Below are 14,904 nucleotides of genomic sequence, written 5' to 3'. Positions count from 1 at the left end.
ATTCAATTTGGTGTGATATATGTCATCAAATTGGTATTTAACAGCTACAGTTCATTCTACCTTTTAAACTGTTGTATATATGTTGTATGTACATGTATGTTGTTGTAATGCACTTATAGGTGTTATAATACATTCTATAACAAGTAAATTTGATATATCAGAAATTAAATGTTGATCTAGTCATTATTCTTCAGTATATATATATATATATATATATATATATATATATATATATATATATATATATATATATATATATATATCATACACACACACACACATATATATATATATATATATATATATATATATATATATATATATATACATATACACACACACACATACACATATATATATATATATATACATACATACATACACACACATATACATACACACACATATACATATACATACATATATATATATACACATATATATATATATATATAAAAACAGTACTTCCATTTAGAGATTAAAACATCAATAAACAATCAAATTATACAATATATTACAAATGAAGGCCTCTGTATTTCATTTTAAATATAAGTGAAAGAGAATGTGCTTATTTTCAGCAATGTTCACATGTAAACATTTAAAAACACATATGCACTTGAAGCATAGGATCATTTTCTTAAAGAGCGGTTTAAACAGTCTGCAGGTGACAGATTGGCAAAGATTCAGACAGTTCAGAAGTAAGACTCATCGATATTAACAAAGTGCTTCACTTTATAAAAGCATAAAGTATAAAATTGTGTTGTCAGAGACAAGAACCATCCCACCATATCTTCTTTTATCAACGACCTGTAAACATGGCAGGTAGTGTAAACACGTTTTGTTTTACCATTCAGAAAATGTTAAAAACTACTGCTGAAAAACAGTTGCTTTCCTACAAAGGTATGAACAAGTGTTACTCATTTTGAAAACTGACAAATCTGTACACATTTTGACAACCAACAAAATCTTTTTAAAAGTTGTACTCTTAAAAACACAGCACCGTGCTGCAATTGGACACCCGTGATGAGTAGAGGAAAACAAAAATGATGTCACTCATTGACAAAAGGCAACAAAACATAATTTCTGACATACTGTATGCAAAGTGTGTGATAACGTCAGTCTGTTGGATAATGTTTCTGTAAGCTACTAATACCAGGAGATATTATGTGTATGTACATTTGTTTATTCCTCTGATACACAAATGGTAAATGTTAACCTTGAGTATGAGCGTGTACTGATCATAAAAGAAAATGATGTATTAATGTAGAGGTGCACCAATAACCGTTATTTGCCAATTTCACAAGTTTGAGTGAACAGGTTTAACAATAAATGCTTCATCATTTTGTAGAAAGCAAAGTAATATGTACAGTATATTTATGAAATAACTGAAAAACTAAAAGAAACAGGTGTTATTCAATGATCTCATGTCAATATGTACAATTATGCATAGTATTTCAGCACAATCTAACACTGCATGTAGTCTGATACAAACTACTGTAAAATTAGTTTAGCCTTTTACTGGTCCTGGCATTGGTACATCACTACTATGATTCAATGATACACCTTCCTTCAGTGTAGTCGCTCAAACTTACTTACGTATATAACATGCACATTTTCTGCTACCAATGCTTTTGGGGTGCATATATTTGGGATTTGAATGAGTGATTCTAGTGTGATGGAATGAAAAAAAATATAATTATGTATAGAATTTAAATGATAGGAAAAAATATCTTCACATCTGTTTTATTTAGGTTGAATTGCTGTGTGATCATACAGGTTTACTTCTGACACATTGCTGCCTTCAACATTTGGATGACGTTTTCTTTGCAATACTGTTCCAGTTGAGCCACGGTCATGTTTAAAGGGATTTCAGACTTGTTAACTTTACTTTAAACGTTGAATAGTATATATGATAGGAAACATGGGTTGTGAGTTCCGTTTTTTTCTTAAATTCAAATGTCAAGAGTTGATGTTATCCTTACGTTAAACATAATTTAGTGACTATTCTGAGCCACGGCCCACTCTTTCCAGTACTAACGTGGTGAAGGGACAACTTAAGTTAACTAAACACAACTAAACTGATTTCCCACCAACTACAACGTGAAGATAAAACCTCACAAGTACCTGATGTGAGAATCTGAGCATAAAGTTTTTCTGAGGCAATTCAGCCCAAATGAAACTACTGTTTAAGGTTTGATGTTTTCGTTATGCAGTATACAGCTTTGCATGTTTGCTTTGTAAACTTTAGAACACGTAGAGCGATTAAATACCTCTGTCACTCCAGATTTAATGTCCTTTCTCCACGTGTGCCTCAACAGAGGACCAAAGTGAAGTTGTGCGACGGTCCTTCATCCGTCACACAGCTGACAGGTTAAGACCCGAATCTGACGCACAGCTCGTTTCTCTCATCAACGTCTTCACCACATCGTGCAGTAATGTCAGTTAAGCAAAATTACAGCACAAGCTCTAATCCACCCCGTCGAAGCCTTGTGCATTCTCAATGGCGATGTGAAGTTTCTCCCTCAGCTCTTCAAAAGACTCATAAGGAGGCAGGTCCAGTCGATTGAAGCTTTATGGAGGTGAAAGTAAAGACAATGAAGGAATTAAGGAAGAAATCACATCCAAGCTGGAGTCAATAAAAATAAACCTTTGCAGGAATCAATTTTAGCTGCCATTTGGTCATTCACAATTCTTAAAGCAATTTAGTATCACACCTCCATAACATTGAGGGACTTTCCAGAGATAGATTTACAAAGGAATTGGCAAATGTGGTGCAGAAATAGGCAGACTTTTCAGTTCCTGGTATGCGTCAAGCTCCAAAAACCCTGTTTCTCCCTTAAATTCTCCCTTAAATACTGAGGTGTCTCACCGAGACAAATGACAGTATTCTGTTCTCAAACAGCAGAGTGAGAGCCATGACTGTATCCAGCCACTAGAGGGCTTCAACCCGCTATGCTTAATTAGATATTATTTTATACCAGCCCTTTTTATTATCACTCTCATTCATTCATTCATTATCACAGCCACACACAACCTCAGTGTCAGCTAAGATTAAGAAAGCAAAGTGTTAATCAGGGCTGATGAACAACTCTAAAGTAATAATGCTATTTTATTTCTCTGAGCCTGACAGAACATCCTTGTGAAGCCCCTGAAGCCCCGAATGTATCTTTTTTTATTTCACATGCACAGATAATTATCAATTATGGATCATGTGCACACAATACATCAAATGTCATCTTTAGAGACATTCTCGGGCTCTGAACATCTGAGCCACATACAATTTTTTTTTTTTTAAATGTTGGAAAATATGAACGAAACAATCTGAGTGTAGTGCTTACCATGTGTGGGCTCGGGGGAGTTTATCACGTGTTCCCCACTGCTCAATAGTGAAAAGCTGTGGTCCGTTAGACCCTGGAAAATAAAACCATCAAACAAACACATACAACTTGATTTTAACTGGTATTAATAAAAATAAAAAAAAGTTCAAACCACCTGTGAATTGGAGACAAGTGTATACAGTATAGATGGAAAGGTTTTGATGAGGCAAAGACATTCATTCCATAAGTGGATACTAGAGTGAATAATCTAGTCTAATTCATTAAGCAAGAAACCACTTTCTAACAACAATGTAGTTGGCAGTAATAAAAAGCGTTATCTCACCATAGAGTTCAGCAAAGCCATTCATTGGGACCCTTGATGTTCCTGTCACAAACTGTAAGAGTCTGATTCGCTTTTCTGCATCCATCAACAGCACCGTCTAGAACAACACAAAAAGATATACAAATAACTAACTAATACAAAGCTCTTCTTAGAAGGGAGATATAAACTCTGAAAGGTCCACAGCTCAGCTCGATGGCTCCAGGCATGGAAAGTTGTCTTACTTTCCAAAACCACTGGATAACAGCGTGGTTGGAGCAATAGCTGTTCTTGTACTTGGTGTTCTCTCTCCAGTCATTCACATCCACATCTCCAAGACCACACATGAGCAGCTGTGGAGGACAGGTGGACACACAGTTATTCATCTTTCTGGAATGAATCTGGTTAATTTCAGCACATCGGAAAACTTACCTCGAGCTCATTCTCATCAAAGATCTTGATCAGATCTTGAGGTATCAACTCAAAGAATCCCTAAAACACAAAATGATGACTTTTATTCTCACTTCATACCGTTTAATACTTTCTACTATTGTATGCTACAAACAATGTATCAAGTCAAATGTTACCTCTTTGAAGGCAGTCATCTGTTTCTGTATCCTGTTCACAAACCTCCACTGCATCACCAGACTGTCAAACACAAAACAGCAGTTTAGCATCAAACCATCATTTTACACTTTTAAAATGATGAAAAATGTTTTTTTTGTTTTTGCTTACTGGATGTATTCCTTCTTGTTTTCATTAGTGATGACAATCTCTGCGCCGCCCGGCTTCAGTTCATGCTGGTGAGTCTGAACAGGAAGAATGGGATATATCGTATAAATTACACAGATAAACCACTTATTAACCACAAAATAAAAGTTGTAGAGGCAAAGGCGGCATGTTTGAACACACCTGTCCAAACAGCTCTTCGTCGATGGTGAACCTTAAATCCAAGTCTTTCGGGTCGTTCTCCAAAATCCACTTCAAGGAGTTGAAATATTCACTGTCCTGAAAAGACAACGGACAAAATGAATGTCTTCCAGATTACCTGATTCGAGGTGTGCACTCAATTATTTGCAGTGAAAAAATGTGGCACTCACAACAGACTCCATGTCCTGGAGAGTGATGGGCTTCTGCAGCATCATCTTGTAGAAAGGCCGAATGAAGAAAGCTTTGAAGGACACAAACAAAAAATGTCCGGATCTATTAGAATCACACAGTTTGCTCTAATCCCTATGATCTCCCCTCTACCAACATTTACACCATCAGGTGGCACTCACCATCGAGCAGTTTGCCGTGATACACGGCCATGCCTGCCACGCGGCCGATAAACTTGAAGTAGGACAGGTGGTCCTCATTACATAAACCTGAGTTGGGGTTAATCTGCAGTGTGTAGTTGTCCCTGGAAGACAAATCACACAACATGAAGAGGAACTTCAAAGAACAAACATTTTCCTAAATCAGCTGTCCTGCTTCCTGCCAAAAGATAATTACAGTTATTTTATGTGTATTTTTTTAATTGCCACTATTATAACAAATACAATGCTGTGATTGTATGGGCAATTTTGACTTGAAGTTTGTATTTTTATTGATGCTCATCACAAGTTATGTAAATAGCACTTACTTACTTATTTCACAATTACAGTTTTCCAGACCACATTGTGTAGATTTCAATGGTGAAGAAGATGAGCATTTTTAATCTTAATGTGGCCTGACATTGTGTAAACATAAATGTATCTTCCCAACAAGAGAAATCTCACACACAGAGTCAGTGACTGCACAATATGAGCAGTGATACATTATGTGCATGTCTCTGAGTTAGTATTTCCACATATTGATATGGACATTCCTAGCCTAGAAATGTAGACGCACCCTAGTGGCAGCAAATTTATTTTGCAACTAGCAACTCTCCGTTGGCTTGCGAGCTGGAAAAACCAAATTCTGGTCAGGCCAATCACATCGTGTATAGAGTCGGTAGGGGGGCTTATGGCTGCTGCTGCTGAGAAAAGCGGTCTTCTGGAAGACTTGGAGTTAAGCTTTTCTTTGAGAAAAGAACAAAGAACGGCACTGAAATCATTCTTAAAAAAGGAAGATGTGTTCGGAGTTTTGCCGACCGGATACGGCAAAAGTTTAATCTATCAATAAGGGTGCTCCGATTGATCGGTCACCGATCGTCATCGGCCGATAAAGGCTTGAAATAGTTTGATCAGTGGTCTCCATAAAGGCCAATCAGATGACGCACTACTCCTGAGAAAATTTTCTACTATTTTCTCAATTTTTTTTTGTAATTTATTCCGAAATAGGGCTTTATATGTTAAGCTCTAAGCTGTTTAAGGTGTGTTTCTAACAGAGGAAGTGGAATGATGAACGTTTCCTGTCAATAAAAGTAAACAGTTGACAATTCACAATACATTATGTTCTGTTAATTTTAATACTTATACATTGTTGTTAAGAATATTAAAATTAATATATGATAAATATATGACATGATAAATAGAAGGCTTCAAATAGACCCGGTGATCGGTATCGACCGATACGGCTTCCAGCAATCGGTGATCGGTGAACGCACCCAAAAATCCTGACCGGAGCACCCTTATCTATCAACTAGCTTTGCTACCTTCTTCGTTGCTCTGCCTGGTTGTAGCGCTATCCTATTGCGTGCAGAGGGAATTTGAAAGACAACCATTTATCCCACCCCTCGGATTGAGCTCAGTCAATGGTGAGTTCCCAGACCCAACATCTTGATGTGGGTCTGGCTTGTCAGGCTAAGACATTCCAGACCTAGAGGCAGAATATCTGTCCTGAATGTCTTTCATTTACTGCTCCTTCATACAAGTCAGAGAACCAGTGCATGTTCCTCTAAATGTGTATGGACCGTGCAATACAATACTGGTTTGGCTGTCTGTACTCGTCTAAATACACCATAATGATGTATAAGAACATTAGGAGGATTAAAAAAAGAGGCAGTGTTTGGACTCACGTGGCAGAATACTCAAACAATCCATAGTATGGGTTGAACATCTCCTTGGACATGAGGAAGAACCATTCCCTGGCCACACCACCATAGTCCAGTCCTTTTTCTCCTTCAAATTCCACCCACAGTCTTGCCTTCAGCAGGTCTGCCCTCTTCACGGAGAGGATGCGCCGGTACGAGTCCTCCAGCACCGCATTACGTCTCAGTTTCAGCTCAAAACGGTTTGGGATGTCAGCCTACATATAAATGTATTGTGTTCATAAAGAAGAAAGTTTATGATCATCTATGGGTTGAAAAAATACAGCATATGTGAAAGTGACGAACTGATATCAGAGGTAAAGGCGACACCAGTCCTTATTAGAATAGTTTAATCAAGTATTTGCAAGGTAGAGGTAGTTGTTAACAATTTCAGTCACAGTTGCTTTTTCTCTGAGAACACTCACCGGTTTCTTCATTTTCTTCCGGAAGTAGTCATACTTCTGTTTATAATCTCTGGAATAAGGCACTGCCTATAATCAACAAAGGATAGTGTTCAGTGACAAATCCATCTTAACCTTATGACCTACACTGTGGTCAATGATATATATTTACAGGAAACCTGTAAACTATACATAACTATTTTTATTGTGTGGTAATATCATGTTACTGAAGAATAATCAGTCAAATATAATCTATACTCACTGGTCCAGTTATAGCTGAGTTCTGTAATCTGGGATCATCCCATTGTGTGTTCCTGGTGTCTGTGAAATATGATACATCAGAGGCCATTCATTAACATGGAAACATATACATTTAGTCCAAGATGTATTCTCAGTATTACATGTCATACGCACTGTGATCTATGTAGAATATCCTGCCATCGGTGTGGACCCTCTCCTCCCAGCCAGGCTAGAAAGAAAGACAATTATATATATATATATATATATATACATATATACATATATATATATATATATATATATACTATATACATATAGTATATATAGTATATATATATAGGTATATATATAAAAATGGGGTAAAACACATAACAATGCAGGGGAGTGCTTTAGACTATTAAATCAAATTAGGCAGTACTTTAACTGCTGAATTTACCGGCAGAGGACCAAGATCAGATGGATCAAGTGATGGTCTCTTCCTCATGTGCACAGGGATCTTTAGCCTGGGATCTTCCTGTTCAGAGAAAAACAAACAGGATGTGTTTCATTCAAAGAGGAAATACTTAACCAACACATTTTTAAAAATAGTTAATTTAGCAATTGGTAACCTTCTGGTTGTGGAAATAAATTGACTTTGTATGTCTTTTGTTTTGGCTTTCTTGGAGCCGGCCCCTAGTGGCCATTAAAGGAATAGCACTTACGATTGGCGGTAAAAGCACATCTGAAGCCTGCTGCTTTCTCACCCAGGTAGTTGTCTTAGTGTTGTGGTCGATGAAAAAGGGTCTTCCATTGGGAGCACTGCGAACCTCCCAACCAGCCGGCAGGAAGGCAGATTTATGTGTGGCCTCTGGGCTTGGAGTGTGCTGAGGAGATTCCTCTGGAGACATGGATGGCAAGGGTGGAGTCAGGCTCTGGGCTACACCTGCACCACTCTGTGTTGCTGCCGCTGCCGCTGATACTGCTGCTGATGCTGCTGCTACCGGTGCCTCTGAGGTTTTCTGTTATATTATACAAAAATATAATACGGAGAGGTATGGAGAACTTGGGCTTAAAACGGAGTATCAGCATACATATGTTTACACTTGTTCAGTATCAAGAATAAAAGAAAAATAAAAGAAAACACTTTGTACTTGAATGAGGGGTCGTGTCCATGAAGTGGTTCGGCTGTTGTGGTTGACAAAGTAGCGTCTCCCTTTACTGTCTCGCTTCTCCTCCCAGCCTGGAGGCAGCCCAGTTGAGGTTGGAATCAGCTATTGAATTACATAAAATGAATACTGTGATCAATACTGAAAACCTCAAACTCATGAAGTAACCCAAACCCAACAATGAAACATATAACCTTGCTAAAAACCATTTCATTTCACACCACAGGAACTGATAGATTTACAGTGGGGCAAAAAAGTATTTAGTCAGCCACAAATTGTGCAAGTTCTCCCACATAAAAAGATGAGAGAGGCCTGTAATTTTCATCATAGGTACATTTCAACTATGAGAGACAAAATGAGAAAGAAAAATCCAGAAAATCACATTGTAGGATTTTTAATGAATTTATTTGCAAATTATTGTGGAAAAGTATTTGGTCAATAACAAAAGTTCATCTCAATACTTTGTTATATACCCTTTGTTGGCAATGACAGAGGTCAAATGTTTTCAGTAAGTCTTCACAAGGTTTTCACACACTGTTGCTGGTATTAAAAAAAAAAAAATCCAGAAAATCACATTGTAGGATTTTTAATGAATTTATTTGCAAATTCCTCAGGAAAATAAGTATTTGGTCACCTACAAACAAGCAAGATTTCTGTCTCTCACAGACCTGTAACTTCTTCTTTAAGAGGCTCCTCTGTCCTCCACTCGTTACCTGTATTAATGGCACCTGTTTCAACTTGTTATCAGTATAAAAGACACCTGTCCACAACCTCAGTCACACTCCAAACTCCACTATGGCCAAGACCAAAGAGCTGTCAAAGGACACCAGAAACAAAATTGTAGACCTGCACCAGACTGGGAAGACTGAATCTACAATAGGTAAGCAGCTTGGTGTGAAGAAATCAACTGTGGGAACAATTATAAGAAAATGGAAGACATACAAGACCACTAATAATCTCCCTCGATCCGGGGCTCCACGCAAGATCTCACCCCGTGGGGTCAAAATGATCACAAGAACAGTGAGCAAAAATCCCAGAACCACACGGGGGGACCTAGTGAATGACCTGCAGAGAGCTGGGACCAAAGTAACAAAGGCCATCAGTAACCATCAGTAACACACTACGCCACCAGGGACTCAAATCCTGCAGTGTCAGACGTGTCCCCCTGCTTAAGCCAGTACATGTCCAGGCCCATCTGGAGTTTGCGAGAGACCATTTGGATGATCCAGAAGAGGATTGGGAGAATGTCATATGGTCAGATGAAACCAAAATAGAACTTTTTGGTAAAAACTGAACTCATCGTGTTTGGAGGGGAAAGAATGCTGAGTTGCATCCAAAGAACACCATACCTACTGTGAAGCATGGGGGTGGAAACATCATGCTTTGGGGCTGTTTTTCTGCAAAGGGACCAGGACGACTGATCCGTGTAAAGGAAAGAATGAATGGGGCCATGTATCGTGAGATTTTGAGTGAAAACCACCTTCCATCAGCAAGGGCATTGAAGATGAAACGTGGCTGGGTCCTTCAGCATGACAATAATCCCAAACACACCGCCCGGGCAACGAAGGAGTGGCTTCGTAAGAAGCATTTCAAGGTCCTGGAGAGGCCTAGCCAGTCTCCAGATCTCAACCCCATAGAAAATCTTTGGAGGGAGTTGAAAGTCCGTGTTGCCCAGCGACAGCCCCAAAACAACACTGCTCTAGAGGAGATCTGCATGGCGGAATGGGCCAAAATACCAGCAACAGTGTGTGAAAACCTTGTGAAGACTTACTGAAAACATTTGACCTCTGTCATTGCCAACAAAGGGTATATAACAAAGTATTGAGATGAACTTTTGTTATTGACCAAATACTTTTCCACAATAATTTGCAAATAAATTCATTAAAAATCCTACAATGTGATTTTCTGGATTTTTCTTTCTCATTTTGTCTCTCATAGTTGAAGTGTACCTATGATGAAAATTACAGGCCTCTCTCATCTTTTTAAGTGGGAGAACTTGCACAATTGGTGGCTGACTAAATACTTTTTTTCCCCACTGTATCTTGAACGCTGACATAGCAACATTCTGATGCAAGACAGGTTTGGCAGAAAGTAGGAAGGAGTGATTTCAACAAGGAGTGAAATACTCACTACAGGATTAACAGGATGTTCCTCTCCTGTTGAAGTCTGGGCACTTCCTCTGAGACTGGAATGGCTTGAATTATTAGCATGATCCTGCAGGACAGAGGAAGGATGTCAAAGACAACAACAATAAATAAATAAATAAATACTGGGCAGTCTTTATCCTTCCTCCAAGCTGGGGTCCTGGGAGCCTGACGGTTCTGCGCAATAGCTTAACCTAGGACTGTGGTCTTCTGGACAGACATCGCAGATGTTGTTCCTGGACTTTCCTGGACTTGTCCCAGTTTGGGTGGTACAGCCCAGAGTGCTCCGATTACCACTGGAACCACTGTTGCCTGGGATTGCTAACTCTATCACAACTGCCTTATTTTGCCGTTTTTCGACCACCACCATTTTATCAGTCTGGATGTGGAAGTCCCACAGGATCTTAGCTCTGTCATTCTTTGCCACCTTTGGAGGTGCCTACCACTTTGACTTTGGGACTTCCAGCCCATACTCAGCACAGATGTTCCTATACACTATGCCAGTCACTTGGTCATGGCGTTCCTTGTTCCTTGTATTCCTTGTCGTACCTACCTGCATCTTACACCCCACTGTTATTTGCTGGACTGTCTCAGGGGCATCTGTACACAACCTGCACTGTCTGGTATGGTAGACCCCGGCCTCTATTGATCGTAGAGCCCTGCATTTGAGCCCGAGCCCGACGGGACACAACTTATTTAGGCCCCTCGGGCCGGGCTTCAAGACAATTCTCCGGTATAGCTCAAATACATGCTGGACATCGGGCCTGTATTAGCTATATATATATATATATATATATATATAAAATATATAAAAAAACACATATATACACACATCGTATATATATATAAAAATATATATAAAAAAAACACACAAAAAAAACACATATATATACACACACATATACACACATCGTACTTACTACTTCTCTCCCTCTCTTACTGAAAGCATTTGTTTCATATTAATCTTATTGTAAGTCTCTCCTCTTCCGACTTTACAGTAATCACAGAAAATGACTCACCGTCTGGTAAGTGCGCAGCTCGCCAGCTGTGGCCCCAGAAATGTGAGTGTTTCTCAGCTCGGTGGGGGACGGGTGGGACTCTGCAGGCCCGTGGGGTGGACTTGATGTGAGCTGGTTATTGCTGTGGTACAAGGTGGACTCATCCTCTGTAATGATCTCCCAGCTCTAGAAGATGAGACAGAAGAGCCTCATTAAGAAGACACAGTGAGGGACTGCTCCAAGGTTAGATCTGACAGCAGCAGCTCTGCCAAATGACTCCGTTTAAATATACAGTGTTCTGTTGTATAGTAAACCTAAAAGTTAGTTTGTTTAGAGCTAATAAAAGTGGATTTCCTCAAGCGTTTATGCCAAAGCCCTCAGAGGACAGGCCAGAACTACACTGCTACATCCCCCATTGAAACACCTGGCTTCAACATGGCATCTGAACAGACTTCCCCCATCCTTAATTTCCTTTCCTCACCCATTCACCTAAAACATATTTATAAAAACATTGTTAAAATTACCTCAGGAGACTCTCGTGTGGTGTTCTCATCATGGTCTGAGATCTGTCTACGTGTAATAACAGCATGCTCCGCATCTATGTTATTGTTCTGTCTTCTTTGCATCTCCACATCAACGTTCCTGTAAAACACACACACACACACACACACACACACACACACACACACACACACACACACACACACCCCTTTGTTCACACAAATATGTGCTCATTCATTTGTAATTACTTCCACCAACTAATCAAAGTATTATTGTAAGCGTATAATCTGCCATTCAGAATCATTCAGTGGGGTGTAAGATACAGGTATTCTGCCATGTTGCGCCTCCATCTTTAAAATACATTAGCCAAAGAGGGACATACCTCCGCATTTCGCGCTTTTACACTCAGTGGCACTGTGATGAATGCCAGGGAGGGGAGAAGAGAACTCAGCGACTGCCAGCAGATTTGAAAGACGGTTGAAGATGGAGGATCCCGCCTATTCTCTAGGACATGTAACGGAGTCGCCAAGGAAGTTAAAAAGAGAATTAAAACGACAATGCGACACGCAAAGCAACAAGATAAGGAGCAAGGATTTTAAAAGGGGACGCCGATGTTGCCTGCTTTCTTCTCAAAAGGTAATTCTGCCTATTTGTGTAAATTTGAAGTTTTATAGTTGCTTGGCTAACTATAGCATGGTTGTGCATAACGCTAGAACGACGTCTAAGGATACTTATCCTTGCGTCAATGATGACAAAGGATTGTCTCCCTTGTAACATAAACGTAATCATACATGTCGTGATTTCCCTGGCAGACAACTCACGTCATGTGCAGTTGTAACACAGACTAGCTACAGCTAGAACAGCTGCGTGTAAACGATGGAGATACTAAGAGATAATTTTGGTTTCATTGAAATTGTTCATACTGCTTAGAGAAATATATTAAAAACATAAACCTCCATTGCTTCTGTCCTACGCTGTAAACATTGCCTTACACTATTAATCTCGTACAATATACAGAATAACGATAGCACTGATACTAACATTAGCTTGCTTATGTTTGGGAACCTGATAGCTGATGTTAGCAATGAAATGTTACCAAAATAACGTAAAACTATTATCACACTGGAAGGAACACTCACGGACAAAGTCGTACTCCTTGGAATAATACGACCACCGTAGGAGTTATAACGCGCTCGGAATGGGAGGGGTTAAAAAGTAATATTCACTTGGTTGTCATATACAATTTCACTGCTAAATGGGAGAAATTCTTACACAATGTAGCTTTAATATGTAGCCTAGATAGTAAAGTGTTTATCAGCCCACAAGGAATGGCTGCACAGTACTGCACCAACAAGAAAAGTGACAAGAAAATGAAGGCCGTCTTACTGAATTGTGGGTCGTGTCCACTGTGTGGTTCTGCTCTCATGATTGACAAAGTAGGTTCTTCCCAGGTTGTCCTGCCGCTCCTCCCAGCCAGGGGGCAGAGCAGGCAGCAGCTGGTTTTGTCTGGGACCTGACATGTCCTGAGCCTCCAGAAACTCCCAACCAGGCTGCATGACATAAACAAAAAGTTTTAAAAAACGGGACAAGCAGGATGGAGACAATATCCTAATGCCAGCTGTTTAACTGCACCGACAAAAAAAGAACTTGGCAACTAGAAGTCAATTCACAGACTGGAGTTCTGACTCAGCATCAGCATATTTTACAAAGGCCATGGACACACAGTGGGACAAATATAAAATGGACTCATGGACTATGTGTTTTAAGACAAGACTTACATTAGACACTATAAAGAGCACAATTTACGGCTATGACATTTCATTGTTCAAAACTCTATGGTGAAAACCATAAAAACCAAAGTGACAATGCCAAAGTTATCTATTATCGGATGGGTTAACTTAACACAATGGTGATTGAGCCTATGGCCCACTGATGAAAGCCTTTGCATTTGCAGTATTATAACTGGGTGTCTGTGGTGACATTCTCGGGGGAAAAAATCACAAGCAGTGCACAGTTAGTGACCATTTTTCATCACCCAGCAGTGGTTGGTCCATCAGAGAGGGTAGATGGAGCTAACACAACAGACTCGCTCTCTGCTACTACAGTTTTTTGTGGTCTCTGTGGGCTATGAGAGTAAATGGATACTATGGCCGAACAAACAAAGAAAAGAGCGATGACTCCAGACGATGAATCTTGAAAAACAAATGAAAGTGAGATCCAAAAAAACACCTGCAATTACCGCTTATTGCCATAGGTGCTGCCAAAGTGAATGAAACAAAGATCTTCCAGATTGTAACTTTAATAAGCATGAAATAAATGTTTTCTTAAGATTTCAATAAAAAAATAAAGAATTTGTACGTGTTAATTTATACACTTGCTTTTTTTATGGCTTTGGAAGTTGATTTGTTGAGATATTCAATGTCCGATGAACTATTTTGAGTGATGTTCAAAAAGTTAATTTGAGGCTGCAGCTGATCTATTTTGAACAGGTAAGAAGCATTACTGCGTAGGCAAACTCAACACAAGAGGATCTGTGATATTTTTGAAGGCAATATACAATATATCCTTGCTGAACAAGCATTAGCCAGACTTACATCCATGTCCTCAATCTGTTCTGCTGTTTGCTCCTCTGAATCTGGGTTTTTTGGCAGGTAAGTCATTTTGAGACGCAGGTGACCTTTGACTCTGGACTTGTGGCTGCGTGATAAACAGATTAATTAATTTTTTCTTTAACAAGGAAGAAATTAATTTTGCTGGGAATATTTCAAAATAAAGAACTGTGACTTATCATTTCTCCTACAAATAAAGATATGTAAAAGTGAAATGTTAAACAGGGAAAGATCATGC

At 39.2% G+C, this 14,904-nt stretch overlaps 1 protein-coding gene across 4 annotated transcripts in view; it reads right to left on the bottom strand.

Annotated features, from left to right (window-relative positions):
- Positions 1 to 293: 293 nt before the first annotated feature.
- nedd4a (NEDD4 E3 ubiquitin protein ligase a) overlaps positions 294 to 14,904 on the bottom strand; it is a 38,436-nt gene continuing 23,825 nt past the window's right edge. For 2 of the 4 annotated variants that reach the window (XM_078249338.1, XM_078249320.1), the window contains 22 exons: positions 14,652 to 14,754; positions 13,444 to 13,607; positions 12,081 to 12,198; positions 11,578 to 11,742; positions 10,545 to 10,628; positions 8,400 to 8,519; positions 7,971 to 8,267; positions 7,706 to 7,783; positions 7,444 to 7,498; positions 7,292 to 7,350; positions 7,054 to 7,119; positions 6,617 to 6,846; positions 4,917 to 5,038; positions 4,737 to 4,807; positions 4,549 to 4,644; positions 4,372 to 4,445; positions 4,224 to 4,284; positions 4,069 to 4,128; positions 3,882 to 3,989; positions 3,661 to 3,757; positions 3,339 to 3,411; positions 294 to 2,569 (listed from right to left, as the gene is read on the bottom strand). In XM_078249338.1, coding sequence (XP_078105464.1) covers positions 2,467 to 2,569; positions 3,339 to 3,411; positions 3,661 to 3,757; positions 3,882 to 3,989; positions 4,069 to 4,128; positions 4,224 to 4,284; positions 4,372 to 4,445; positions 4,549 to 4,644; positions 4,737 to 4,807; positions 4,917 to 5,038; positions 6,617 to 6,846; positions 7,054 to 7,119; positions 7,292 to 7,350; positions 7,444 to 7,498; positions 7,706 to 7,783; positions 7,971 to 8,267; positions 8,400 to 8,519; positions 10,545 to 10,628; positions 11,578 to 11,742; positions 12,081 to 12,198; positions 13,444 to 13,607; positions 14,652 to 14,754 — 2,404 coding nt within the window. In that variant the 3' untranslated portion in view covers positions 294 to 2,466. The remainder of the gene's footprint in view (positions 2,570 to 3,338; positions 3,412 to 3,660; positions 3,758 to 3,881; positions 3,990 to 4,068; positions 4,129 to 4,223; positions 4,285 to 4,371; positions 4,446 to 4,548; positions 4,645 to 4,736; positions 4,808 to 4,916; positions 5,039 to 6,616; positions 6,847 to 7,053; positions 7,120 to 7,291; positions 7,351 to 7,443; positions 7,499 to 7,705; positions 7,784 to 7,970; positions 8,268 to 8,399; positions 8,520 to 10,544; positions 10,629 to 11,577; positions 11,743 to 12,080; positions 12,199 to 13,443; positions 13,608 to 14,651; positions 14,755 to 14,904) is intronic. The other 2 variants (XM_078249347.1, XM_078249329.1) reach the window with 1 other exon arrangement.

The sequence above is a fragment of the Sander vitreus genome, chromosome 1 (genome assembly GCF_031162955.1).
Source record: "Sander vitreus isolate 19-12246 chromosome 1, sanVit1, whole genome shotgun sequence".
NCBI classification, from domain to species: domain Eukaryota; kingdom Metazoa; phylum Chordata; class Actinopteri; order Perciformes; family Percidae; genus Sander; species Sander vitreus.
This window is presented reverse-complemented; position numbering and strand designations above follow the sequence as displayed.